At 46.0% G+C, this 27,657-nt stretch overlaps 1 protein-coding gene across 2 annotated transcripts; it reads left to right on the plus strand.

The window, feature by feature from the left end:
• The first annotated feature begins 6 nt into the window (after positions 1-6).
• MFSD11 (major facilitator superfamily domain containing 11) lies at positions 7-26,909 on the plus strand. Of its 2 annotated transcripts, XM_039226226.1 has the most exons (14): positions 7-343; positions 620-790; positions 1,336-1,391; positions 2,906-3,013; positions 4,178-4,257; positions 4,376-4,472; positions 5,678-5,736; positions 6,253-6,397; positions 11,825-11,865; positions 19,473-19,538; positions 21,010-21,135; positions 24,138-24,312; positions 25,225-25,360; positions 26,283-26,909. In XM_039226226.1, exons 2-14 carry the CDS (start codon positions 695-697, stop codon positions 26,445-26,447), a joined length of 1,350 nt encoding a protein of 449 aa, XP_039082157.1. In that variant the 5' UTR covers positions 7-343; positions 620-694; the 3' UTR covers positions 26,448-26,909. The 2 variants fall into 2 exon arrangements, with proteins under 2 accessions (XP_039082157.1, XP_039082156.1); XM_039226225.1 differs by lacking the exon at positions 7-343 and having other exon boundaries at positions 350-790.
• The last annotated feature ends 748 nt before the right edge of the window (positions 26,910-27,657 follow it).

Raw genomic sequence — 27,657 nt, forward strand, 5'->3', positions numbered from 1 at the left:
TTTTCATGCCACTATCCGAGTTCCACGGAGCTTTTCTGGTCGGACCTCCACCGGAGGTTCTGGCCTCGGTCAGAGGGGGTGCCTCTTCTCCCCGCCCCCGTTTGCCCCGCTGTCTCCAGCCTTCTGAGACGCCGCTCCGTCGCCTCCCGGCTCCCTCCCGCAGTTCCCGACTCCTTCGCTGGGCTCCGCTTTGTAGCCCCTCCTTCGCTGGGGCGCGCAGGCTCGGCCCCGCTTCCCTCACGGCGCGCCTTCCCGCCTCGGGCCGCGCAGGACTACATTTCCCAGCGGGCCGTGCGGGCGGCGCCGAGGATTACGGTCAGGTGACCGGGTCGCGTGGCCCGCGGTGAGTCAGGGCCCGGCGGGCGGGGCCGCGCCGGCCGCTGCACCTCGGCCCCCTAATCCCCCTTGCGGGCCCCTCAACCTGGAGCCCCGGCGTTGTTGGCACTTCTCGGGGTGCTGGGCTCTTCCGTGCGCGGATCGGACCCTAGGAATGCCCTGACTGCGCGTGGGGAGAACTTCCCCCTCGGCCGGGGATTCTGACCCCAGAACTGAAGTTGACAGCTCGGCACCTTGCTCCTGGATCCGTCTGCTCTTCTCACCGCCTCCTTTCCTTCGCCAGGATTGTCATCGGGTTCGCCCCGAGGAGAGCTGACCGCCCCGGGCCGCTGCTGACCTTCGGCAGAGTTGAGCCAAAATGTCCCCGGAATCCAAAAAGCTTTTCAACATTATTATTTTAGGGATCGCCTTTATGTTTATGTTCACCGCCTTTCAAACTTGTGGAAATGTGGCGGTGAGTCGGGATCTGCTCTCCCTCCTTTGAAGTGCCTACCGTAACGCATTCCAAAAAATGATAATAAACGCTAATTACATCGGACAGCGTGCTTAAGTCGCACCTTTTATTTTTCTCCCCTACCCTTCCTCGTTTTTTATGCTTAAGTTTAATTTGATGTGTCAGACGTGCCTTAATACTGTGTCGGGATGGCGTGTTCAAGAGCACGGCTTCTTCCTCTGATCTGACTTGGGGTTTGTAGGTTGACCTGTTATTTCTTGTCCATATTAAGGTCTGCATTAGTACTGGGAGAATTGAGAAAAAAACAAACAAACCCAAGACATAGTTATAGCTGATTTGTACCCCCTTCCCTGTCATCGGTTTGCCTTTTCCTGTTTTGTAGCCCCTTTTTTCCTCTCATAGTTGACTTACAGTATTCAAGCATTGAGCTCCTGGATTTTATTTTCCTGAGTACTCCATTCTCAGTTCTTGGAGACCAGCTTTGGTGGGGATGGGGAGGGAGGCTGCAAAATGTCCTCATTGATTAGCTTTTATCTTCCACACAGCAAACGGTCATCAGGAGCTTAAATAGCACAGACTTTCACGGCAGTGGCTATACCAGGTATCGTACCGTATGATTGGTTTTGTTTTATATACTACAGTCGTTACCTGAATCTTAGAGTCTCCCGCAAACGCATGGTAATCGAATCGGTAGTGATTGCTCTTTCTCTATACCTGGGCTCTTTGGGAGAACGTCATAGAATAAAGGTGATGAATCTAGGTTTCAGGTAGAATTACGTAGTAGGTCTGAAATCCTGGTTTCATGCCTTAATCACCGCGTTACGTGAGGCAAGTTACTTCCGTGAGCCCAGTCTCCTTGCCCAGATGATGCGCGTAGAGCTCTTGGCACGGTGCCCGGCATTTGATAAGCACTCCAGGATTGTCGTGACGTCCCGTCCCCTTGATCCTACACCGAGGATGCTTTAGGGCTCTTGAAACGGTTGGTCCTCCTGGTTTTGTAATTGCATGATTGACATGCTGACATCAGGAGCTTTTAGATTTTTGTCAAGGCGTTTTGTCCCAGTCTTAGAAGAAAATGAAACAGAAAGGCCTTGGCTGTGATCGAAGCCGGGAATGTAACGCGTACGGATAGAAACACGTACGGACTTCTTAATTTCTCTGTAATTGACTCTCAGATGATGACCAACACCCCCTCCCCCCTAAGTCTTATTTGGTTCTTCATTCCCTCTCCCAAACTGATCTTCTTTGTGATAGTTGAGAATAAAGTGGTGTTAATGGCCGTTTTTCTAAGTGATTCATGATACCACGGTATTTTGCAGAGCTTTGTCTTCGTGTACTTTCCAAAGAACGTTTGCTTTTTGAGAGGTTCGTGGGAGCCAAAGAATAATATACTTTGGGTTTATAAGGAGAGGCTAGTAAATGAATTCAGGACCCTCCAAATGGTTTTAGTCAAACTTTGCCGCAGGACACGTGTACCAGGGCTGGGTCTGCGGTGGCTGAATGATGTTCAAGTGAGGCCATTATATTGAGTTAAATAAGTTCTACTTTAAGCAAGTGGTAACTCTGTGCTTGCTATTTATATAACAGTGAAATTTTTCGCGGTTGCCAGGAGTTGTAAGCTAAGTTGATAGAGCAGCCTGGTTGACTGGGATCTCTGGAATGAGCTTTCCAGGCATGGGGTCCTGGGGCCACCAATCACTAGCTATATCCAGCTGGACTTTTGGCAAATAACCTAAGTCTCCGGTGTTTCAGTTTTCTGTAAAATGAGGATAATGCTAATACTATCTTCCCAGAGCTGCCAGGTTTAATAAAGAAAAGATATATACAAAAACTTGGCACGCTGCTAGCTTTTATTATAATTTACCAGTGCATTAAAAACATACTGTCCAAGACAAGCTGATTCAAAGAAATTTGATGAGACTCCCAAGATTTTGTGTAAGCGAAAACTTTATTATGAGATTCAGCTTAACGATAGAAGTGTTATAAATTGTGACTAAAGGAATGAATGCTTAAGGGAAAAAACATCTACACACTTTAAGTAGATTTGAAAAAGTGCACTTTTGAGACAGTGATTCAAAGGGTTTTGTTTTTTCCTTTTATGTGTTCTGTGTACAGCATGGCGATTATTTATGGAGTGTTCTCAGCTTCAAATTTGATTACGCCGTCTGTGGTTGCCATTGTAGGACCTCAGCTCTCTATGTTTGCAAGTGGTTTATTTTACAGGTGAGTAGTATGATTTTCTTTCATTTAATCCAAATACCTTCAGCACCTCTCATAGGAAGGTAATATTTGAAAAGAATTTGTTGATTTGGGGGCATCTGGCTGGCTCAGTCGGTAGACCTGCAACTCTTGATCTTGGGATTGTGAGTTCAGGCCCCACGCTGGGTGTAGAAATTACTTTAAAAAAAAAAAAAAAAAAAAAAGAATCCACCGACTTAGATTGAATAGAATACAGGCAGTATTTTAGGGATTTTGTTCTCTCCTTGATGCCCACGTTCTTTTAATGTCCTGGGATGTGTACATATTTGCTTTTGTTTTACTGTCAGTAAAAATAGCATCCAAAAATCTCTTTCTGTGAGAGTTGGAAAGAACGTCCCATGAAATGATTTTATTTTATATCAAGTTGATTCACGGGAATTCAAATGGCTAAACTTTTTTTCTGAGCTGTAGAACTACAGTCCTAGCATCTGCTAAGCTGTTGGCAAAGGCCGATTGCCAACCTTTGTTCAAGTGTCTGATCTTACAAACTTGAAACAGTAAATTAAGACGTGAGTAGGTCACGGGGGCCCTGGGTGGCTCAGTCGGTTAAGTGTCCGACTTCGTCTCAGGTCATGATCTCGCGGTTTGTGGGTTCTAACCCCGCATCAGACTCTGTGCTGACAACTAGCTCAGAACCTGGAGCCTGCTTCAGATTCTCTGTCTCCCTCTCTCTCTGCCTTGCCCCTGCTCGCATTCTCTCCCTCTTTCTCTCTCTCAAATATTAAAATAAAAATGAATAGGGGCACCTGGGTGGCTTAGTCGGTTAAGCGTCCGACTTTCACTTAGGTCATGATCTCGCGGTTTGTGGGTTCGAGCCCCGTGTCGGGCTCTGTGCTGACTGCCAGCTCAGAGCCTGGAGCCTGTTTCAGTCTGTGACTCCCTTTTTCTGACCCTCCCCTGCTCACGCTGTCTCTCTCTCTCTCTCTCTCTCCTAGAAATAAAAAAAAAAAAAAATGAATAGGTCACATTTGTCCCTTTTCTTTCCCAACACTGGAGAAGACCTTTACAGGTTGAATTAAAAAAAAAAAAGAAAAAGAGCGAATCCTCAAAATTGATTCCTAGAAGGCATAATTGGCATTCTATTTAAGGTATTGTTTGACTGTAATACGTTGACCTGTTATATTTTAGCATGTACATTGCCGTTTTTATCCAGCCTTTCCCATGGTCCTTCTACACGGCCTCTGTCTTCATTGGGATCGCAGCTGCCGGTAAGCATCTTCATGCTTATTTACTCTGTCTTCTGGGATTTATTTAAGAGTATCATGTGTTTAGTGTGTAAAGCTAAGTGATTTCATTCTCTTGATAATCTTTTGGTTTGACTTTTAGTGCTTTGGACAGCGCAAGGAAATTGCCTGACAATAAATTCAGATGAGCACACTATTGGGAGAAACAGTGGAATTTTCTGGGCACTCTTACAATCTAGGTAATGATCCTTCTGGAGCTTAATCTTTAATTATTTTGTCACACCATTTTCTAGGTCTTTGTTGTATTGCAAATTCAGATCTTCCATGTTACATGACTTAAGTTCTTAGCTGCATATGATACAAATATAAAATTTTATGGAATTACATAAAACGCATGGACCTACCTCATTGGAACTCATGATTATGGCTAAAATAATATTAACCATAATGTATTTAGCATCTGCTATATTTCAGGCAGGGACTGCTGGCTTCATTACTGAATTTCAGTAATCCTCACCACCTCATGAAACTAGAAAGAATTATCTCTTTTCTACAGATGAGAAGACAGGCTTAACAGTGCAGTAATTGATCTGATATAAACCATTCTTATCTGAATTCCAAAGACCACACCTTCCCACTGAGCTACACCTAATAGCTCTAACAAGTATATTAAAATTTAAAAGCGAGGGGCGCCTGGCTGGCTCAGTCAATAGAGTGTGCACCTCTTGATCTTGGGGTTGTGAGTTCAAGGCCCACGTCGGGTAGAGAGATTACTGAGAAACTAAATAAATTTTCTAAAATAAATTCAAAAACGAGACTAATTATATCAACACTGAGCAATATCCAGCATGTTATATGTTTCCTAAGTAAAAAGCAAAAACAGTCACTCTATGACGGCCTCTGTCCTGAGGATTTACCCTCACGGATATTGCCCAAAATTGCGGTGTTGGTAAGGTTTCGCGAACACATGTTTAGAGTAAGGGGGGGTGTATGTTAAGAAACTGGAGTATAAGTCAAAAGTTTGTTCTCTAGGAAAGTATGCTAAATAATGTTTCTGTTAGATGCAGGTAACTAAATCATGGATCTTTTTCCTTCTGAGATTCTTTAAAATCCAGGATTTGAGAAGTAACATAAACTTGTTTCCAAGTAATCCTTTCCAGAGTGGCAGTACGTCACATGTTTCAGAGCCAGTCAGGTCTTTGAAGGAGGCTCTGACTCAGGTTACTGTCACGTGGAAGGAGACTGAATTCCATCTGGGTCAGTGACAATTTTCAGAAAAGGGTCAAGGTGGAGTTGATACTCTTAAACGGTCTAGGCAGGTAGATACTTTTAAAATTATATATGCCCGCCCCCTTCTTTTTAACAAATAATGGAAACGTTGCTTTAAAAACTATAACTATGGAAATAAGTCCTCAACATCCTCTCTTCCCTTTTCTTCCCCCAGCTTGTTCTTTGGAAATCTCTACATATATTTTGCTTGGCAAGGGAAGACTCACATATCAGGTTTGTTTTATCCACTTTGCTTTATTTGGACGTGTTCAAAGGATAATAGTTCCACACAACTATCTGTTATTGCTTTGTTCAAGCCATTCTAGTGAACCCTGCTGCCTTAAGTCCTCTCACATTTTACTTTTTTGTAACGTTTTTCCTTGTATTGTATTCAGCCAGGATTTTAGTGTGGGACCTATGCTTCAAGCCACAGCTCAAGGTATAGAAGAAGGTTACGCTGCATATGAGCCTGCTAGTCACTCGTTAGACTTTTGTGCGCTTCCTTGCTTAAAGAGTATGATTTAAAGAACTTCTTGTACTGTTTTTCTTTTGGCTTCTTGGTATCTCTTTAACTGAAAGACAAAGCTGGAGGTATTCTATTTAGTTCTTTGCGGTTTTTACCAATGCAGTAAAGTAGACATGTAACGAGGAAATGTCTGGACGATCATAAACAGCCTCTGAACGCTGTACAGACTCTGGAATTGTTTGCGCAGTCGGTGCTATCTGCTTTCTTCTTTTTCTTTTCTCCAGAGAGTGACCGAAGAACAGTGTTTATTGCCCTGACAGTGATTAGCCTCGTGGGCACAGTTCTCTTCTTTCTCATTCGGCAGCCAGAGTCTGAAAATGTCCTGGGAGAAGATGAGTCTTCTGATGACCAGGAGCTGGAAGTCAATGAGTAAGAAGTTGGCATGTTCCTTTCTATTGGGGGGGGGGGGTAAGGCGGGGGGAGCATGTGTGTGTGTATATATATGTATAGGTACATACACATGTTTTTTTAAATGTTTATTTGTAAGAGAGAGACAGAGCACAGGTGGGGGAGGGGCCAAGACACAATCCGAAAGTAGGCTCCAGGCTCTGAGCTGTCAGCACAGAGCCCGATGTGGGGCTCGAACTCATAAACCATGAGATCAAGACCTGGGCCGAAGTCGGACACTTGATTAAGCCACCCAGGTACCCTGAAAATATATTTTGAGTAGAGGTAGTCTTGGGATTACTAACCTTTTGATAGTCCTAACTGATAATCCAACACTAGGCAGACATGAGGGAAAAGTTTTGTTTTTATTTTTATGTGTTTTGTTGTTGTTTGGGGTTTTTTTTTTTGTTGGTTTGTTTTGAGTAGGCTCCATGGCCAATATGGGGCTGGAACTCATGACCCTGAGATCCTGAAATCAAAAGCCGCAGGCTGTACTGACTGAGCCAGCCAGGTGCCCTGAGGAAAGAGTTTTAAAGCCTAGAGAAGGAAGATAAAGGGTAGCTCTGGGGAGGAAGCAGGGAAGAGAAGAAGGAAGGGAGGGGCCCAAGAGGGAGGGAGAAAGCCAGGGGATTGGAGCCCAATCCCCGGTTGCGGCTGAAGAGTTATATGACCCTGGACGGTAGCAATAATCCCCTAGTTCCTCAGGGCCTCAGTTTCCTCATTCAGTTCAGCCAGCGTCGTATGTATTTTAATGTGCAAAGACACAGGTTTATAAAGTTAAATAGAAGACAGTCTTAGCCCTCAGTTACGGTTTATCCGGTCCAATCTTAAAATTCCCCTGTTTGGGTGGCACGTGCGAGCAACAGGGCCGTCCACCCATTCTCTTACGTGAGGCGCCTGGTTTTGCGCTGACCTACACGGTGGTCTTTTCCAGAGCGGTCCAAGTGGGAAACAAGTAAATGGCCTTGTGTTTTTCCAAAAACTTGAGCAGATTTCAGTTACAAGTAAAACTAAAACACCACAGACGATTTCTTGGCAGGTATCATCCACGTTAGAGGAAAGGGAAATGAGACATCTTCACCAGGCCCGTTCTGCTTTGTTTGTGGATCAGTAAATCGTGAAGATCGTCTTCTCCCTCTTCACGAATTGTCACAACGTTTGCACAGGGCATTCTGTGCCGCCTTGTTAATCCCAAAAAGGCCTAACGTTCTCCAGTCATCCGTTCATTAAGCATTCAGTATTTCACTGTTTGTTTAAAGCAAAAGAGAGGTGTGACCTTGGCTTGAAGACTGTGTGTTTGTGTATCTATTTGTATACACACGTAGTACGTACGTATTACGTGAATTGCATATACACACGTATTATTTTTTAAGCATAAACTGATAGATACTGGAGATTCCACGAAGGTGAACACCACAGATGCAGTGAAAGTTGAACACCTATTCACTTAGCAGATGTCAGCTCTGTGTGCTGTGCAAACAGGCCCCTCCCTGTTTCCAGAAAACTCCCCGATAAGAGGATTGTGTGACTGCTTTGGCGCAGCACTGAGGAGTACTAACCAGCCTCTTCAGCAATTCTCTTCCTGAAGCGTCTCCCCAGCTTGAAGCTTCCTCGTCTCTATTCTGTAACAGCACGGCCTCTCTGTCAGCCCCCGTCCGAGGCTGAGGGACACAGCAGCGAGCAAGACTGAGAAGTCTGTTGTCCGGAGGGACTTCATTATAGACGGGGCGTAGACCCTACGCATGTCACCGCAAAGGAAATGCTGGGAAGTCAGTGCAAGGTGGGGTGGGTGGGGAAGGCTGGGTGGCTCCTTGCATTGTGACTGGTGAGGAGGGAGGATCGGCTGGTGGCCATTGCCAAGGCCAGCTGGTAGAGAGGGGTGATGAGTGCCAGCGCTGCAGGGAGGCCCGGAGGGCTCAGCGCAGGGAGGGCGCGGGGGTAGGAGTGTCTGCAGCAGGCAGGGGTCCGGTTCTGGGTGAGATGGAAGCCACTGAGGGAGGGGCGCCTGGGGGGCTCCGTCAGTTAAGCGTCTGACTTCGGCTCAGGTCATGATCTCAAGGTTCCTGAGTTTGAGTTCCACCTTGGGCTTCACACTAACAGAGCAGAGCCTGCTTGAAGTTCTCTCTTCCTCTCTCTGCCCCTCCCCTGCTTGTGCTCTCTCTCAAGATAAATAAATAAACTTAAAAAAAAAAGTTAAAAAAAAAGCCATTGAAGGAAAAAAGATCTAGTTTTAAACAATTCCACTTAAACGCCTTACAGAAGATCTGAAGACGCAGAAAGGCAGCTAGGTATCCTGTCCCTCAGTTGTCCTCATCTGCTCAGCTTGCGCGTCTGAGGACATTAGCTGGGTGAGCTCTGGGAATGTCCTCCCCCCTTCCCTCCCTCTCTTCCCTCTGTACTCGAGTATCTCTTATATCTTACGTTCCAGGCGTGGTTTGGAAAGTATTTCATTGAACAAAGAGATGGTCCTGCGTTGATAGAGCTTACTTTCTAGTGGGTGAGAAAGAAGAGAGACAGGATTTTTTTTTTAATTTTTAATTTTTTTATGTTTTGTTTCTGAGAGAGAGAGAGAGACAGCGTGAGCAGGGGAGGGTCAGAGAGAAAGGGAGACACAGAATCCGAAACAGGCTCCAGGCTCTGAGCTCTCTGTCAGCACAGAGCCCGACGCAGAGCTCGAACCCACGAACCATGAGATCATGATCTGAGCCGAAGTCTGACGCTTAACCAACTGAGCCACCCAGGCGTCCCTAGACAAGAATTTTTTTTAAAACCAGTTTTTATTGAGATATAATTCACATGCTGTACAGTTTACCCATTTCAATTGTACAACTCAGTGACTTAAGTGTATTCACAAAAGGACGTGTTCGTTATGACAACCAACATTGGAACATTTTCATCACCCTCCCTCCAAAGAATCCTGTACCTCTTAGCAATCCCATATTAGAAAACAGACATCTAAAATAGGATATAGAAGTATGGACTGGAGGTGGGGGGCGGGGGTGCCTTGCAATTCTAGGATATAGTAGTTACATGTATGTAATTTGTACGACATACAGGTGAAATTATAGATGGAGTTGCCAGGGAAGGCTGAGAAGGTAACATTGAAGTTGTAGGGACGAAAAATCATTTTCCTCCACCCTCCTGTGTTCCTAGCTAGGACCCCTGTAATAAAAGATTAACAAGGAAAAAGAAAGCAATCAGAAGTTTATTAACATGTATGGCTCATGTATATCTGAAAAAAACCCAAGGGAAAATGAGTAATTTCGCAGGTTGGCTTAGAATTTAGGCTTTAAATACCGTCTAAACAGGGAAAGGACCTCTTAAGAGAGAGTAAATGATTTTTCGGAAGGAGGAGCAGATCCTTGCAAGAGTAGATAGGAGATGTCATAGTGTGTGACAAGCTGTCGATGTCTGGTCTCCCATCTATGACAAGAATCCATCTTCCCTGTGTGACGAAACTTCCAGAGGTGATTTATGACAGTTGTGCCCCTTCTGGATCATCTGTCAGTAGGCAGATGTGGGGTCCGAGGAAGCCCGTCCCCGCATGTGCCATTTTTCTCGTGCCTAAAGCAGCATGTTTTGGGGTGGCCCATTCTGCTACCCTTCGGAGTCAGGACCTTAAAGAGGTAGGCTGGGCATGAGATGGGAAGGTATGGGGGGCGTTGAGAGGGCTTAGTAATGGTCTCACTCTGCCCCCTCCGTTCCTCGTAGGGCCTGGGGTTTGTCTTATTTCACAATTCTACCAGAAATGGCTTCCTTTAATATGTCATTGCTTTGCACCTGAGTGCTGGCTGGCTCGACTGTATTTTAACAGGCTAGAGAGTATATAAATCAGTTCCTACTTATTTGGGGCCCGAAATGTAAAGTACTGAAATCCTACATCCGAGCCTATCCATCTACCAGCCAACTGTCAGGTCTGTGGAATCTGAAGAGTATTTGCCTCCAGGCAGGGCACGTGGCTTTATGGCAAGGAAAAAAGAGGTTTTCCTGTGGTTACAATGGACTACCTTTTTTGTATCAGTAATTTATTTGTGTAAGTCAACTAGATCTTCCTTTTTTCTTTTTTGTAAATAATAACTGTTTAAAGGGGTGCCTGGTGGCTCAGTTGGTTAAGCGGCCGACTTAAGCTCAGGTCATGATCATGGGTTCGAGCCCTGCATCGGGCTCTGTGCTGACAATGTGGAGCCTGGTTGGGATTCTTCCTCTCTCCTTCTTCTCTCTGCCCCTCCCCTGCTCGCACTTGATCTCTCTCTCTCAAAAGAAATAAACAAAAACTTAAAAAAAATTATAATTTAAAGATGCCAGAGAAGTATGGGGGACCTGGGTGACTCAGTTGAGTGTCCGACTTAGGCTCAGGCCTTGATCTCACGGCTCCTGAGTTGGAGCCCTGCGTTGGGCTCTGTGCTGGATTCTGTGTCTCCCTCTCTCTCTACCCCTCCCCTGCTCAAGCTCTGTCTCTCTCTCTCTCAAAAGTAAACAAACATTAAAAATCATTTTTTTTTAAGATGCCAGAGAAGTAGGTATTACCTTATTGGCCAGTAGAGTAACTTATGTAATCTCTTAAAAATATCTTTGCCGTAATCATAGCAAACAACTACCCTTGAACTACATGACCTCATTTAATTCTTCCAGTTAAGTGGTAGTGTCCCTGTTTTATAAATGGGAAAGTGAAACCCGGAGGCGTGAAGTAACTTGTTTAAAACCATACCATTAATAAATGGCAAAGCACGACGCGGACTCCAGAGCCCACGTTTTTAACCCGTAGCTTAACCTGCACCCAGCTGTGTAGCACTGGTGGTATGTTGCTTTTGGAGAGTTTTAACACTGAAGAACTTAGTTTTAAAGTAACCAGAGTGGGGGCACGCGGATGGCTCAGTCGGTTAAGTGTCCGACTTCGGCTCAGGTCATGATCTCACGGTTTGTGGGTTCGAGCCCCGCGTCGGGCTCTGTGCCGACAGCTCAGAGCCTGGAGCCTGCTTCAGATTCAATTCTGGGTCTCCCTCTCTGCCCCTCCGCTGCTCATGCTCTGTCTCTCTCTCTCTCTCTCTCTCACAAAAATAAACATTAAAAAAATAATAAGTAGAGTGGAGGGAAATTGAAGTTTTACAAGTTGTTTTTACAGTATGAAAGTAGCAGGGTGGGGGAGATTTCTGTCCCTCCTGGGGTATCTTTTCTGAATAGGACGTGTGTGGATGTGAGCTGTAAACTTAATATGAGAATATGAGAGAATTGTGTTCGGATGCCTTCCCCCCGTCGTCTGAAGCAAGGACAGGGTCCTGTATTGTGCGGCAATGGAAATATTTGCCGGACCTTGTAGAGGACAGCGTTCTGACAAACGTCAGGGAAAATGTGATCTCACTCTTGTTCTCATCAGGGGAAATCACTGATATCTTGTTTTTACGTTTTTAGGTCTGCCCAGAACACTATGGCGAAGGCAGTAGATGCGTTTAGTAAGTATTCTCTGTGTCTGAAATGCAAGAGCTGGTCGGGGACAACTGTGACATTTGCCTCCCCCCCCCCCGCCCCGTAACTCTGGATCGCCAGTCCCCCAGCGTTTTCGTTTCTCCAGCTGCACCGCCACGAAGGACGCGCGTCTTCCCAGCCAGCACCTCTGGAACTGGGCGGTGTGTGGGGTGGCCGGGCGCCTGACCAGCCCCAGGCAGGGTCCTGCAGGGGAGGCATTGGGGGGCAGGCAGAGAGCTCGGGGGTTGGAGCTCTTCACCGGGTGGTGAGGACACGTGGACCATCCCCTCTGACCCGAGTCTGTCAGACGGCCATGCCCCTCTGCTCAGGGCCCTTCCTGGCTAAGCCTCCCTACGTGTCTGTGTTGTGTTGTCCTCACGACAGTTCTGTGTCGTAGAGAAAATTGAGGCTGAGAGATGATTTGCCCAAGGTCAAGTAGCTAGGATGCGGCCAAGCTGGGATCGGAGCCCAAACTGTGTGATTCCGATAACAGCATCTTGTGGTTCCTTCAGAAACTGGCAGACATGGCTTCCGGTTCTGATACGGCCTGACATCGGCCAGTTCTTTGCCTCTGCCTGTAGTTCTCGCATCCTCTTTGTCTCCCACAGACAGAATCCGATGCCATCTAGTAGGGAGCAGCCTTTTGGGGCCATGTCGTTTCAGTTAGGACCCTGGGCCTCACGCTCTCCTCTGCTTGTGGCCCTGGGCCAGGGTGCAAATTCTTGATCTAATCAGCCACGGCCTAAGTCAGATGACGCAAAGCACCCAACTTTTAGCCAGCAATCTCGTAGTCTCCTTTTTTAGAAAGGGCTCATGGGGTGTGGTATTCTGAGCTTTCAGTATACAGCATGTTATCGTTAAGGCCGTTTAATCATATATACATATAATTTTATTATATGTATCTCTTACATTCCAGGAATGCATTCATAATTACACCATGGGCTATCTGTCATAATTAAAAAGGATCTAGCCTGCCCGTCCCCCAGCAGGATACAGGGGTGGGGGGGGTCACAGCAGTCAGAGGAATGGCTCTCAGCTTTGCAGACCTAGAAACTTGTTTGTCACGAGTGCCACCGTTGATCAGAGGGGTCAGAGGGGAAAAGACTCCAGCTAAACCCACAGAAATCACAACCAGAACCCTTTGTGAAAGCATTTAATATCTTTTAGTGAGCCCCTTCATAGATGCTCCCTTCTCGTGATCCGGGGCCCAGAACCCCCCGTTGGCTACCTTGGTGAGCCACGGAGTCAAGGGAAAGGGGTCTAGACAGTCCTCAGGCTTATGGGATGGTCTGTTCAGCCTTGGGTGAGGCTTGGTCAGCCCCCTCTCCCAGGCGGCCTGTTGCCACCAGATTCAAGAGGTCCCTCCCAGGTGTACAGACTCTGCCTCAACCTTTCTGTAAAATGAAGCGCAAACACAATTGGGGCCGCACGGTTTCATCATGGAACTCGTCGGTTGCTGAGCCCGGTGCAGGAGTGATAGGGTGTTGTGCCGTCTAGTTTGGGGAGAAAGGAGGGGCAGCCAGAAAAGTGTATCAGGTGCTACAGGGCAGGCAGTTTTAGGGGCCAGTTCCTGGGCCATGGGGAGCAGCGCGAGGTAACGAGGTCTAGTGGAAGACAAAGAGAACACAGAAGGGAAGAAGGGTGTCCAGGCTTCAAGTAATCTGTCTGTCGTTTACTCATCAAATTCCTTCAGTTGATGCTGTGATGAATGTACAGGAAAGGTTTCTGTTTATCTCAAAGGAACTTCGTTCTTCAACTGAATGTGTATGTTTAATGGGATTCTAGAAAATGTCATTGAAATTTTTAAAAATTTATTTCTTGGTCCTGAGGAAACAATCCTGAAGTCTATCGGAAGCATAAATGTCTGACAGTGGCCAAGAGAATTTTTAAAAAGGATTTAATGGGCACCTGGGGGGTTTAGTCAGTTGAACATCCAACTCTTGATTTGGGCTCAGGTCATGATCCCAGCCAGGGGTCAGTGGGATCGACCCTCGCGTTGGGCTCCATGCTGAGTGTGGAGCCTGTTTAAGATTCTCTCTCTCCCTCCTTTCTCTCCCCTCTTTCTCATTCGTGCTCTCTCTTTCTCTCTCTCTTTAAAAGTAAAAAAAAAAATAAAAAAGACTTTCTCTAATAAATGTTAAAATCTACTGTGAATTCATTTGAAAACTTTGGAACAGAAAGAGCAGTAGAACTGAGGGCTACAGTCAGGCCCACGTCCACAGTGTCAATACAATAAATACAATGAGAGACTCTAAGCAAAGTTAGGGAGCAGATGGTGTAGAAAAATATAGACTCAAACTTCATATCTTCCAGCATTCCAGGTGGATTCAGTGTAAAAATGAAACTATAAAGTAATTGAAGAAACTAATTGCATACAGCAACGCCTTTTAAGCAGGTCGTTCAGACACTAAGGGCAAAGAATGCCCTTTCGTTGCCTAAAGCGTAAAACTTCAGTCTGTCAGAACAGCCTGATGGAGTTAAAATGGCAGGGGAAATATTTGCTTAAGTATAAGAAATGCAGATTTAAAAGTATCCCATCAAATTTTAGTACTCAAGTAGTGAGTATTTACACGCCTAGACCAGGCTGCTGATGGGAATATACATTCGTGTTCATATTTTCTGAAGAGCGATTTGTCCGCAAGTATCAGAAGCCTTAGAAGTGTTTGTACCTTTACCCCAGCAATTCCACAAATAGGATTATCCTCAGGAAATAACTAAGAATTTCTGTAAAGATTTAATTACTAAGATATTTATATTAGAAACTGAAAGTGATTTAAATGTTCAGCTATAAGGCATCAGTACATCTGTACAAAGAGTGTCCTGGCCATTAAAATGATCTTGATGCCTGTTAGGAACTGTTTGCTCTGTTATGTGAAAACAAATTTAAAAATAGTGTATGTACGGTAAAATTTGTTTTTGTTAAAAAAAATTTTAGGGGCGCCTGGGTGGCACAGTCGGTTGAGCATCCAACTTCGGCTCAGGTCATGATTGCGCAGTTCATGGGTTCGAGCCCCACGTCGGGCTCTGTGCTGACAGTTCAGAGCCTGGAGCCTGCTTCAGGTTCTATGTCTTCCTCTCTCGCTGACCCTCCCCTGCTCACGCTGTCTCTCCCTCTCTCTCAGAAATAAATAAAACATTAAAAAAACTTAGTGGAGACCCATTAAGCTGTTAGATTGGTTTTTCCCCCCCTTAATAGAATAGCTTTATTGAGATATAATTCATATACTGTAAGATGGGCCATACAGTTCAGTAGTATTTAGTATATTCCTAGTTGTGCACCTATCACCACGGTCAGTTATAGAACCTGTTCCTCACCCCAGATAGAATTTCTGTACCCATTAGCAGTCACTTCCTTTTCTCCCTGCTACCCCCTCCCCCCCCTCCCCCCAGCCATCCATTAATCCACTTTCCGTCTCTAGCTTTGCCTGTGCTGGCCATTACGTCATATGAATAGATTCGTACTATATGCGCTGTTTCATGACGCGGGTCTCTTCCTTAGCGCCCTGGTGTCAAGACTCACCCACGTTAACACACGTTAGAAACAATGGGCTGTTTATACTTTGTTGGCAGCATGAATAAGGCTGCCGTGAACCTTTGCGTCCGGGTTTTTGCATGGACGTTCGTCTGCATGTGTCTGTGTCCACACCTGGTAGTAGTTGGGTTGCTGGCTCCCGTGGTCACTGCTCAGCCTTCTGAGGAACTGCACGTTTTCCCCAGTGGCTGCACCATTTTGCGTTCCCACCGGCAGTGTCTGTGGGTTTTAGTTTCTGCACGTCCTTGAGTTATTATCTGTCTTTTTTTGTTTGTTTGTTTATTTTTGAGAGAAAGAGGCGGAGTGCCAGCGGGGGAGGGGCAGAGAGAGAGGGAGACACAATCCGAAGCAGCTCCAGGCTCTGAGCTGTCAGCATAGAGCCCGATGTAGGGCTCAAACTCACAAACCATGAGGTCATGACCTGAGCCGAAGTTGGATGCTCAACTGACTGAGCCAACCAGGCACCCCATTATCTCTGTTTCTGATTAGAGCTGTCCCAGTGGGTGCGAAGTGGCATCGAAGTGGCGTCTCGTGGTTTTGATTTGCATTTCCCTGATGGCCAAGGACGCGGGGCATATTTTCACACGCTTGCAAATCATTTGCAAGTCTCTGGAGAAATATCTACTTGGGTCCTGTCCCCATTTTTTTAATTAGATTGCCTTATTATTATTGAGCTGTAAGAACTCTACATGTTCCCTATAAAAATCTCGTAAATGTGATTTGCAAATATCTTCTCAGATTCCTTCAGTTGATTTTTCATTTTCTTGATGGTATCTCTTGACGACAGCAGCTCCGCAGTTTTGATGTAGCCTCAGAAGGTTTTGCCTAACCCTGGGCCACAAAGATTTGCTCCTGTGTTCTCTTCTAAGGGTTTTATAGTTGTAGCTCTTACCTTTATGTGGGGGCGGTGGGGGGGTCCATTCTGAGTTAATTGTGTGCCTTGTGAGGCAGGAGTCCAGCTTCGTTCTGCCTGGGGCCGGGAGCTGTCCTGCTGGAAACACAGTTGAACCGCACTGAATCGTATCTGCGCCCTTGTTGAAAACCGGGTGACCTTACGCGGCAGAGTTGATTTCTAGATGCACGTGTCTGCCCTTAACGCCACGCTCCGCTGATTACCATCAGGCTTTGAGGTTGGAAAGTGTGTGCCCTCCCAACTCTGTTCTTTTTCAAGATTGTTTTGGCTGTTGTGGGTCCCTGGAATTTCTATGTCAATTTTAGGATTAGCTTGTCTATTTCTGTAAATAGATGATGTGTTGTTATTGCTGTTAATAGACTTCATTTTTTATTGTATTTTTAAAAAATTTTTTTTACTGTTTTTCTAAAAATTTATTTCTGAAAGAAAGAGAGCGTGAGCAGGGGAGGGTCAGAGAAAGAGGGAGATACAGAATCTAAAGCAGGCTCCAGGCTCTGAGCTAGCTGTCAGCACAGAGGACGACGCGAGGCTCGAACCCACGAACCGTGAGATCATGACCTGAGCCGAAGTCAGGCACTCAACCAACAGAGCCACCCAGGCGCCCCTAGATTTCATTTTTTAGAGCTGTTTTAGGTTCACAACCAAACCAAGAAGGTGAGTTCCCGTAGGCCCCCTGCCCTCTTGTGCGAAGCCTCCCCTGCCAGAGTGGGGGGTATAGGTGACGAACCTGCGTTCACACACAGTCACCCCCCTGCATCCACAGCTCACGTTAGGGCGCCCTCTTGGGAGTTGTACCTCCTACAGGTTTGGGCAAATGCGTGATGACGTGTCGCCGCCGTTACGGTAGTATTCTAGATTATGTTTTACAATTTCTTTTTGTCAGATCTTCTGATCTTTCAGAAACGAGTGTGCTTTGATGATATAATTATTTTTAGTTAAAAGTAATTGTTTCGGGACACCTGGGTGGTTCAGTAGGTTAAGCGTTAAACACTCTTGTTTTGGTTCAGGTCGTGATCTCACACTTCATGAATTCAAGCCCCACATCAGGCTGTGTGCTGACAGTGCAGAATCTGCTTGGGATTCTCTCTCTTTCCTTCTCTCTCTGCCCTTCCCCTCCTCATACTGTCTCTGTCTGTCTCAAAATAAGTAAACTTAGAGAAAATAATTGTTTTAGGGGCACCTGGGTGGCTCAGTTGATTAAGTGTCCAACTTTGGCTCAGGTCATGATCTCGCAGTTGGTGGGTTTGAGCCCCGCAGCGGGCTCAAGCTGTGTTGACAGCTTGGAGCCTGGAGCTGCTTTGGATTCTACGTCTCCCTCTCTTTCTGCCCCTCCCCCACTTGCTCTGTCTCTCTCTCTCAAAAAATGAATAAACATTAAAAAAAAGAGAAAAGAAAATAATTTTTTTTTTTAAATGTTTTTTATTTATTTCTAGGAGAGAGAGAGACAGTGTGAGTAGGGGAGGGTCAGAGAGAGAGGGAGTCACAGACTGAAACAGGCTCCAGGCTCTGAGCTGGCAGTCAGCACAGAGCCCGACGCGGGGCTCAAATCCACGAACCGCGAGATCATGACCTAAGCGAAAGTCGGACGCTTAACCGACTAAGCCACCCAGGCGCCCCAGAAAATAATTGTTTTAAACTTCATACTGCTTGTGTATTTGTTCTGGAAATACATGAAAATGGTGAAATGCCTCACTGCATTTAGTCTCAGCATATTTCAGTGAAATTAGAGAACAGAGAATCGTGTTCTGCATATGGTGAAATTCAGGGCAGTGCATTCGCATCTTGTGTAACTTTTGTAGTCAGCTGTTGAGTGGGAACTGAAATCTGGATTGACTGTTCATTTAAGACACTAGGTCATTGGCCTTAAATTTATGAAACGTCAGCAGGTTAAAAAATACAGCTAAAATATACAGTTTGTGTGGGGCCCCCCGGTGGCTCAATCGGTTAAGCATCTGAGTCTTGGTTTCATCTCCGGTGATGATCTCACTGTTGGTGAGTCTGAACCCTGCATTCGGCTCCTTGCTGGCACTTGGGATTCTCTGTCTCTGTGCCCCCCCCCACTTGTTTTCTCTCTCCCACCCCCCCAGAATAACTAAATTTTAAAAATACAGTTTGTAGGGGCGCCTGGGTGGCTCAGTCGGTTAAGCGTCCAACTTCAGCTCAGGTCATGATCTCACGATTCGTGGGTTCGAGCCCCGCGTCGGGCTCTGTGCTGACAGCTCAGAGCCTGGAGCCTGTTTCAGATTCTGTATCTCCCTCTCTCTCTGACCCTCCCCTGCTCACGTTGTCTATCTCTCAGAAGTAAATAAAACATTAAAAAAAAAAAGTTTGTAGACATGCATTTTCCATTGTAGATTTCAACTGCACTATAAACAGCATAAAAAGAGACGTTGAAGTGGTCATAAGCAAACACGAAGAACTAAAGCTTCAGTTCTCAGATCCAGAGAACTGAGAATGGCAGGAAGTGGTGAGGCAGCCTTTGTCTGGGCAGGAAGCTCCCTGATCCGGTCCAGTCTTCAGGCCGCGCTGTGATAATTCCTCGGGGACATTAGCCCTTGCCAGCCGTGGACTCCCTTAGCCTAACCTTCAGTCACGTCCATTGCAATAGTCTTGTTTTGTTTGATTCTATTTGTTTTCTCCATTTCGTGTTGTTTTTTGAAATTCGAGCTGGAGAGTGTGTTTGAGAAAGCACAACTCTAGAATGTATGTAAGCAGTTGAAATAAACATTTTATTTAGAGGGCAGATTTAGTTCATCCCTTAAGCATCTGAATCATTAACTTCTGTCCCACTGTTTTTTTTTTAATTAAAAAAATTTTTTTAGTGTTATTTATTTTTGAGAGAGAGAGTAAGCACATGAGCAGGAGAGGGGCAGAGAGAGCGGGAGACGCAGAATCCGAAACAGGCTCTGGGCTCTGAGCTGTCAGCACAGAGCCCGACGTGGGGCTCGAACTCACGAGCTGTGAGATCATGACCTGATCCAAAGTAGGACACTCAACCGACGGAGCCCCCCAGGTGCCCCTCTGTCCCAATGTATTTTGTCTTGTGGCATTATCGACAAGGGGTGTTTAGGTTGAGTAAATGTTTTAGAACTTTTGTTTGAGGAAATAAAATCTAGTTAAGTGCCCCTAAGTTGTTCTCTTTCTTACAGGAAAGTCTCTGAAGTTATGTGTCACCAGGGAGATGCTCCTTCTTAGTATCACAACGGCTTATACAGGTAATGGGGTTAATGATGGGTTTGGATTTTCCATTGCTGCTTAATGACAGTGAGGACCCAAAACAACCACCGCGTCATCGTTACTCTTCCTCACAGTTCTGAGTGCTGACGGGGCTCAGCTGAATGGTTCTTCTGATAGTCTTTTTTAAATGTTTTTATTTATTTTTGAGAGAGAGAGGGAGGGGCAGAGAGAAAGGGAGACACAGAGTCCAAATCAGGCCCCAGGCCCCGAGCTGTCAGCACAGAGCCCGATGTGGGCCCCAACCCATGAATGGTGAGATCATGACCTGAGCCGAAGTTGGACACTTAACCCACTGAGCCAGCCAGGGGCCCTGGACCAGAATTTTCTTAAACCTTAGGCCTGGCCTGAGCCTGGTGCCACTCTCACTGCATTTCAATTTTTTTTAAATGTTTTATTTATTTCTGAGAGAGAGAGAGAAATAGCATGAGCAGGGGAGGGTCAGAGAGAGAGGGAGACACAGAATCCGAAGCAGGCTCCAGGTTCAGAGCTGTCAGCACAGAGCCCGATGCGGGGCTCAAACCCATGGACTTTGAGATCATGACCTGAGCCGAAGTTGGATGCTTAACCGACTGAGTCCCCCAGGCGTCCAATTTGTACACTTTTTAATAAATGGAACGAGCCCTGTGGCTCACTCCTGTAGTGGGTGGAGCACTCTGAGGACTTAAGAATGACAAAACCTCTTTCCTTTTTTAAAATGCTGTCAGGGCACCTGGGTGGCACTGTTGGCTGAGCATCTGACTTCGGTTCAGGTCATGGTCTTACAGTTCATGGGTTCAAGCTCCGCATCGGGCTCACTGCTCTCCGCACATAGCCCGCTTTGGATCTTCTGTCTCCCTCTCTCTCTACCCCTCCCTGACTCTCTGAAACATAAACATTAAAAAAAAATTTTAAGTACTATCACGTTCATAAAAAAAAAGATCTTTAAAATTCAGTTTAAGTTTTTGTAGTGTTAAGGAATCTGGTCTTCTACTAATTGGCCTTAATTTTTTACCTTAATTTTTAAAACTTATTTTTCTGGGGAGAGGAGTTTAATTAAACCATTGTGCCTTTAAGCAAAGGTGGATGGTATGTTTTGGTTTTCCAAACCTACATTCCTGTTAACCTTGGAAAGCTATTAAGAAGAGTAACAAGCACTTTAGAAATCACGATTACAGAGTTATGCGCATACTGTCCCTGGTCCAGCCCGTCTCCATACAGAGGACTATCGTTCACAGAAGGACGTTTTTGCTTATTTGAGTTGCGTACTTTTATCTGAAATACATGTCAGCTGCCATCTTGTGGCTAGTTCCGTTTCATCAGCAATGTAGCATCAAACTATGAGGGAGTAAGCTGTCCACCTGAGTGGACTTTAGTGTGTACATACTTAGGTCAAATACTACCAGCCACGGAGAAAAACCAGGAAACGGAGGCTAAGAATGTGTAATGAAATCTGATTTTTTTCTTCCAAAGGTCTGGAATTGACTTTCTTCTCTGGTGTCTATGGAACATGCATTGGTGCTGTAAATAAATTTGGAACAGAAGAGAAAAGCCTCATTGGACTTTCTGGCATCTTCATTGGCATTGGAGAAATTTTAGGTTGGTTTGAAAATGTGGGGTTTTTGCATTAAATCAGTTTGTTGTAGTCATTCTAGATGCTGTAAGTAAGTGTACTTCGTTTGCCTCCCTGCCCCTGAGGTTTCATTTCCTTGCTTATTTCTATTCACATGGCTATGTCCTTGTTTTTTAATTATCATTGTTCTAAGATAAGACATTTGCTATATGATTTGCAGACAAAACCATACATAGGAAAACATATATAGTCTCTCCCAGATTTTTCCATTAAGGTACTTAGGGAAAATGTCTTAGAATCCCTGATTTTCTTGTCTTCTGAATCTCTGACACCAGCTGGGTGCCCAGCCAGACCACCCACTTCTGACCCTGAAGTGCTGGAGTTTACCGCAGACTCCACAGGTCCACAGGCTCAGTCCCACAAAGATGCCCTCACTGCACATGCCACTTGTAAGTCCCAGGTCCCCGGGCCACCCTACCTGCGCTTCTGTCTGACTTGGTTGTGAGTCTGGAGGTTCCCATGAGCCCCCCAGGAAAACGCTGTAGTTACTGTTAAAGCTTATTATAAAGGGTACAAATGAACAGCTAGATGAGAAGGCACATGGGACAAAATCCAGATGGGTCCTGAGCGCGGGAACCTCAGTCCTCATGGAGTCAGAGCATATTACCCTCCCAGTATGTGGAGCGTCCACCAACCAACCCGGGCAGCTTTCCCAAACCTGTTGTGGAGGGGTTTCATTAGCGAGGCGGGGTCGATGAGATCATTGGCCGATGGCGACTGAACTGGGTCTCCAACCCCCCTCGCCTGCCCTGAGCTTGGAGGCTGGCCCTGAAAAGTCTAGCCCTCCAGTCGAGTCTTGGTCCTTCTGGCAACCGGCCCGCATCCTGAAGCTAGCTAGCTACACCGCCCCTAACCCCCTGCAGAATTGCCTCATTTGCATCCGTTCTGGTCTGCTCCAAAGAGAGTTCCAAGGGAGAGCAAAGGAAGGACATGCCTGACATGGAGGAAAGCCACAGGGTTCTAGAAGCTCTGTGCCAGGAAGCTGGGAGGAAGGAGGCTGACAGGGCAAAGACCAATACGTGTTTTTACTGGGCCGCACTGTGTATTCTTTTATATATACACATCTTATTCAAATTCAGTTAGTTAACATCCAGTGTGATACTAGTTTCAGGAGTACAGTGTAGTGACTGAGCGCTTCCCTTCAGCTCCCCAGTGCCCGTCACAAGTGCAGCTCTTCCTTGTTTGGCCAAGCTCGTTCAAGACCCTCACCCGCGTATTGGGTGTGGTCACGTACCAGGAGCTTCCCACATTCATCAGCTAACTAATTGTGCATCCACTGTATGAATAAAGACTTCCCGTCCACACGAAGTTAAGGCTTTGGGGAAGAAGACAGACAATAAAAAAACATAGGACCTTTAGAATGTCCAACGGGGATCACCTGTGGAGAGAGCAGACTTGGGTGTTTTTTGTTCCCTGCTCTGTGGCCACACCTGGAGCAGTACGAGGCGCTGAGATGCACGAGCATGCGCAACGCGGGCCTCCCGGTTGTTGCGATGTTTTTGCTCCTCCTAGTACCTGTGACCGTTGTTTTCTGTTTTGTTTTTGTTATTTTCTTCAACTTTATTGAGATCTAACTCAACATGCCATATACACCCCCCACTTTCCAGGGCAGTGTCTTCTAGTATGTTCACAGAGGAGTGCAGTCATCACTACCCTCTAATTTTAGAACATTTTTCTTGCCCTTCCCCAGGCAACCACTAATCCCCTTTCTCTATACGTTTGCTTATTCTGGACGCTTCCTGTAAGTGGAATCCCAGAACATATGATCTCTTGGGTCTGGCTTCTTTCACTTAGTGTAATGTTTCCAAGGTTCTTCCATATTCTAGCACGTATCAGTGTTCCATCTTTGTTTTCTCACTAGATGGTATTTAATTGTATAGATAGATCACAGTTTATTTATCCATTCATCATTTGAAGGACATCTGGATTGTTTCCACTTTGGCCATTATAAATAATACCACTGTGAACATGTATGTACCCTTTTTGTGTGAACGTATGTTTTCAGTCCTTCGGGGTATGTAACTAGGACTGGAATTGCCAAGTGATAAAATAACTCCATGTCTGACTGCGTTTTCTCCTCATGATGGGTCCTGTTTTCATGGTTCTTTGCTTGGTAACAGTGGGGACAGCAGACTCTGAACTTAACCTTGTGGGGTGCTGCCTATTTTCGTATTCGAGCTTTGTTCTTGGCTGCGGTTTACTTACTTAGAAACAGTAGGACTTTTTCAGGGCTTGCTTTTAAGGTTTGCTGGACAGGACCAGAGCAGGGCTCAGACGAGCGCTCATTTTTCCTCCTTCCCGAGGGAAGACCTTTCTGTGCACACCCAGTGCCTGCGAGGGCTCCCAGATGAGGCACTATTCCTGGCCCAGGGCGGGACGCTAACGCATCTAACCCTCCTGGACGGACCTCTGCTAACTTACATTATGTGCTGATCAGCACTTAGGGAAGAGTCAGGGGGGCCCTCTGTAGCTCTCTGGAGTTGTTCCTCTGGGCAGCTTTCCCTTTTGGTAGCCCGTTCTGGACCTCTGTAGCCACCTGTGCATCTCCAGGCCCCGAGCTCTGCTCCCCGACTCAGGGAGGCTATTGGTCCCACCTGCCTTTCTGCCCCGCAGCCCAGCCTAAGCCTCCCTCTAGACCAGGGCTTACCTCCTTTGCTGCCTCCTGTCTCAGAGATCACTGCCCCTTGGTCAGCTTATACCTTGTGTCTTCAAAATTACTGCTCCATATTTTTTTGTCCATTTTTTTAGGTAGGCGGTAAATATGCCCTGTTACCCCCACTGACCTAGAAGCCGGTTCTGATATTTAAAATTCCTTCTGTTTCTACATTTTTTTATTTTTAATGTTTGTCTTTTCTTTCCGTTTCATTAACTTGGTTATTGGTTTGTTCATTTTTTTTCAAAGAATCAAAATTTTGATTTAGTCATCTGATCTTGGGTTTTTCTGTTCTCTGCTTTATTGTTTCTGTAGGTGGAAGCCTCTTTGGCCTGCTGAGCAAGAACAATCGTTTTGGTAGAAATCCAGTTGTGTTGTTGGGCATCCTGGTGCATTTTATTGCTTTTTACTTGATATTTCTCAACATGCCTGGGGACGCCCCGATTGCTCCTGTCGAAGGAACCGATAGTACAGCTTACATCAAATCCAGGTATAGTGACTATCATTTTTATTTTATCTTACTTTTTTAATGTTTGTTTATTTCTGAGAGAGAGAGGGCAAGTGGGGGAGCAGCAGAGAGGGAGACACAATCCAAAGCAGCTCCAGGCTCTAATGTGTCAGCACAGAGCCTGACACGGGGCCTGAACCCATGAACCATGAGATCGTGACCTGAGCCAAAGTTGGATGCTTAACTGCCTGAGCTGCCTAGGCACCCCATGACTGTCATTTTTTTAGTAATTCAAGGAAGCGTGGCAGGGAATGGGTGGCTAGATATTTAAAATGGAGCAGTTAATCATTTTCTGAAAGTCTGCTATCTTTATAAGGTCATCTGTCAAATGTTAATGGAGCCGGAATTAGTTAAAATAGGAGCCCATAGAGAGAATACCAAGTTATTTTTGGAATTGTCGTTTTTAACCATTCAGCCCTCTGAAATGTTTTTCTTGATCTATAAAAGCATGTATAAGTCTCTGATATGATTTTAAGTGTCCACCTTCTCAGCAGTGAAGAGCGGTGAGGAAAAGGGTAATCGGCCAGCCAGGTAGGCCGTCTGGCCCGTTCACAATTGGTTATGTCCGATTTGAGGAGCTTACTGTATTGCACTCAACTCAGGTTCATTATAGATGTAAACATTTATGTCCAGATCCACCATCCAAGGGTGGCCCTTCCCAAACACAGCGTTTGCTCCCCAGGAGTTAGTTGACTGGCGTTTGCCAGACCCTGAAGCTGAGACTCTGAGCACAAATTCTTACTTTGTAGACTTTGGTATTTACTTCTTCTCTTGTCTCATAGTGTTTAAACTTGAAAGTGAAATGTTCTCATGGGGTAATGGCTTTTACATTTGAAGTGGCTCTAACAAAGATTGTTAGAACACTCATTCTTAGTTCATTTTCCTTTTACACAGCAAAGAGATCGCCATCTTCTGCAGTTTCCTGTTGGGCCTTGGGGACAGCTGCTTCAACACCCAGCTGCTTAGCATCTTAGGGTTTCTCTACTCGGAAGACAGCGCACCGGCCTTCGCCATCTTCAAGTTTGTTCAGGTAATCTCGTTCTCAGCCTGGCCTTAAGTGGGCTCCTTTTCTGTTTAGTGCTTTTAACTTTGTTTTCTTAATGACTCTTCCATGACAGCCAGGGACAGCCTGTCGAGTATTTCTGATTGGAATTAGGAAGCAGTGAGGAGTGTGACTTGTTTAAGAGATTAAACCCTCTGGTCTTTAATTTTTTTTTTTTTAATGTTTCAAAAGAGCAAGAGAGACAACACGGGCAGAGAGAGGGAGACACAGAATCTGAAGCAGGCTCCAGGCTCTGAGCCGTCAGCACAGAGCGGGACCCGGGGCTCGAAATGACAGACCGTACGATCACAGCCTGAGCCGAAGTCGGACGCTTAACCGACTGAGCCACCCTGGTGCCCCATTTTACTCTCTGGTCTTACCGCTCAGATGAGAGGCTTCCTGCCTTAGATAGCCGAGTTCCTTTGTAATATAGACAAGCATATTTCTGTCTGCGTAGGTACATTATTTTATTACTCAGTTTCTCACAAGAAACTATTTTTTTGAGAGAGAGAAAGAGGGAGGGAGTGAGCACAAGCAAGAGACAGGGAGAGAGAGAGAGAGAGAGAGAGAATCTTAAGCAGGCTCCACACTCCACGCAGAGGATGACACAGGGCTTGATCTCACGACCCTGGGGTCATGACCTGAGCTGAAATCAAGAGTCAGACGCTCAACAGACTGAGCCACCCAGGCGCCCCACACAACACTATTTTAAATGACAGATTGCAGCGTACCTGGCCGCCAGCAGCTGTCAGCAGAGTTTAGGGTGCGCGTCTGCGAGCTAGGGGTGCGCGTCTGCTGGAGTCCCCTCTGGCTGCAGGACGAGCAGGGGCGCCGCCAGTCACAGAAAGCCCAGGGACTGGGGGGGGGGGGCATCCGTGTGCGGTTTCTGACTTGTCGTGTTTGGTCTCAGTCCATTTGCGCAGCCGTGGCATTTTTCTACAGCAACTACCTTATCCTTCACTGGCAACTCCTGGTCATGGTGATATTTGGGTTTTTTGGAACTATCTCGTTCTTCTCCGTGGAGTGGGACGCTGCCGCCATCGTCGCCCGGGGCTCCGACTACCGGAGTATCTGATCAGTGGAGCCCCTCCGGGCGGCACAGCCAGGTAACGGCCCGGCCAAAGGCCGCCACCTCTCGGCTTCATGGAGTGTCGGACGCTGATCAGCACGGAAAGCCGCGGAGTGAAGGCCGCTCGGCCTGCCAGGGCTGGGGCTCACGTTTACAGAGATCCTCTATTTAAAGCGAGGGAGACGCGTCCTGTTCATTATAATTGTTCAAAGATGTTGTTTTTCAGTTCATCTGTCTCAAGTTCCTTATAATCATGGTAGAGAATGTAAATGTTTTCTTCTCCCTCCTGTTCTCTCTGAAAGCTCCTGCCCCCATCCAGGGTACGTGGCCATATGTCACAAGAAGGTTCTCGCCGGGGGGCGGGGGAGGGGGCGTATGCACTACTATGTAATAAGAGGCGCCGTATGCTCGCCCCACATGTGCGTCTGGGAGTGACGTTTCAATAAATCATGAGATGCTGAAGTGGGATCTTTGAAAAGACTCGCACTTTCTTCCTCCTTAAAATATTTTTGTTTTGGTACGTTTTCCTACCTTGTCATTGAGAGCAGGGAGTGGCTGGTTGTAATAAAGTGAGGTCAGAATTGTCCGCAGTCTTAAAAATGAAGCTAACGTGCAAATGAACAAGAACACACGGAAAACACACACACTTACCAGAGGAGGATTTTGGCTAGTATTTTCCTAGAAGATGCAATGCAAAAAAACAAAACAAAACAAAAAAAAAAACGGCAGCTGCTCTGTGGTAGCAGGCTGCCGTCAGAGAGCAGACCCAAGAGCTATATGCAGTACAACTACTTGGGGAGAGGTTTAAATGGAAACATTAACTTTTCTCCATAAGGACCTGCTTGCAGATTCATTCTAATTGACATATAATTCAGAAACCATGAAATTCACCATTTTAAAGTGTAGAGTTTAGTGTTTTTTTTTTTTTTTTTTAAGTCTATCCACAGAGTTGTATACCAATCACCAGGATCTAATTCTAGAACACTCCCCTCACCCTGAAAAGAAACCCCACGCCTTTGAGCAGTCATTCCCCACCATCTGGCTCGGCACTAGCAAGCCCTTACTCTTGCTTTCTGTCTGGATTTGCCTGTTTGGACCTTCCTTAGGAACGGGAGCGCTCACTTTTAACTGTGATCGTTTACTGCACAGATGAAGTTTTATGGCGAGGTCACTTCAGCCAAGAGGACAGATGATACCTTGTGTTCTCTTGTTTTTT

The sequence above is a fragment of the Hyaena hyaena genome, unplaced genomic scaffold (assembly GCF_003009895.1).
Source record: "Hyaena hyaena isolate Hyena2069 unplaced genomic scaffold, ASM300989v1 scaffold_21, whole genome shotgun sequence".
Taxonomy (NCBI): Eukaryota; Metazoa; Chordata; class Mammalia; order Carnivora; family Hyaenidae; genus Hyaena; species Hyaena hyaena.

Coding starts and splice junctions, on each gene's coding strand:
- MFSD11 (XM_039226226.1), top strand. CDS start 695: ATGTCCCCGGAATCCAAAAAGCTTTTCAACATTATTATTTTAGGGATC. Junction 4,258..4,375: donor CATTGGGATCGCAGCTGCCG/GTAAGCATCTTC, acceptor TTTGACTTTTAG/TGCTTTGGACAGCGCAAGGA. Junction 25,361..26,282: donor CCATCTTCAAGTTTGTTCAG/GTAATCTCGTTC, acceptor GTTTGGTCTCAG/TCCATTTGCGCAGCCGTGGC.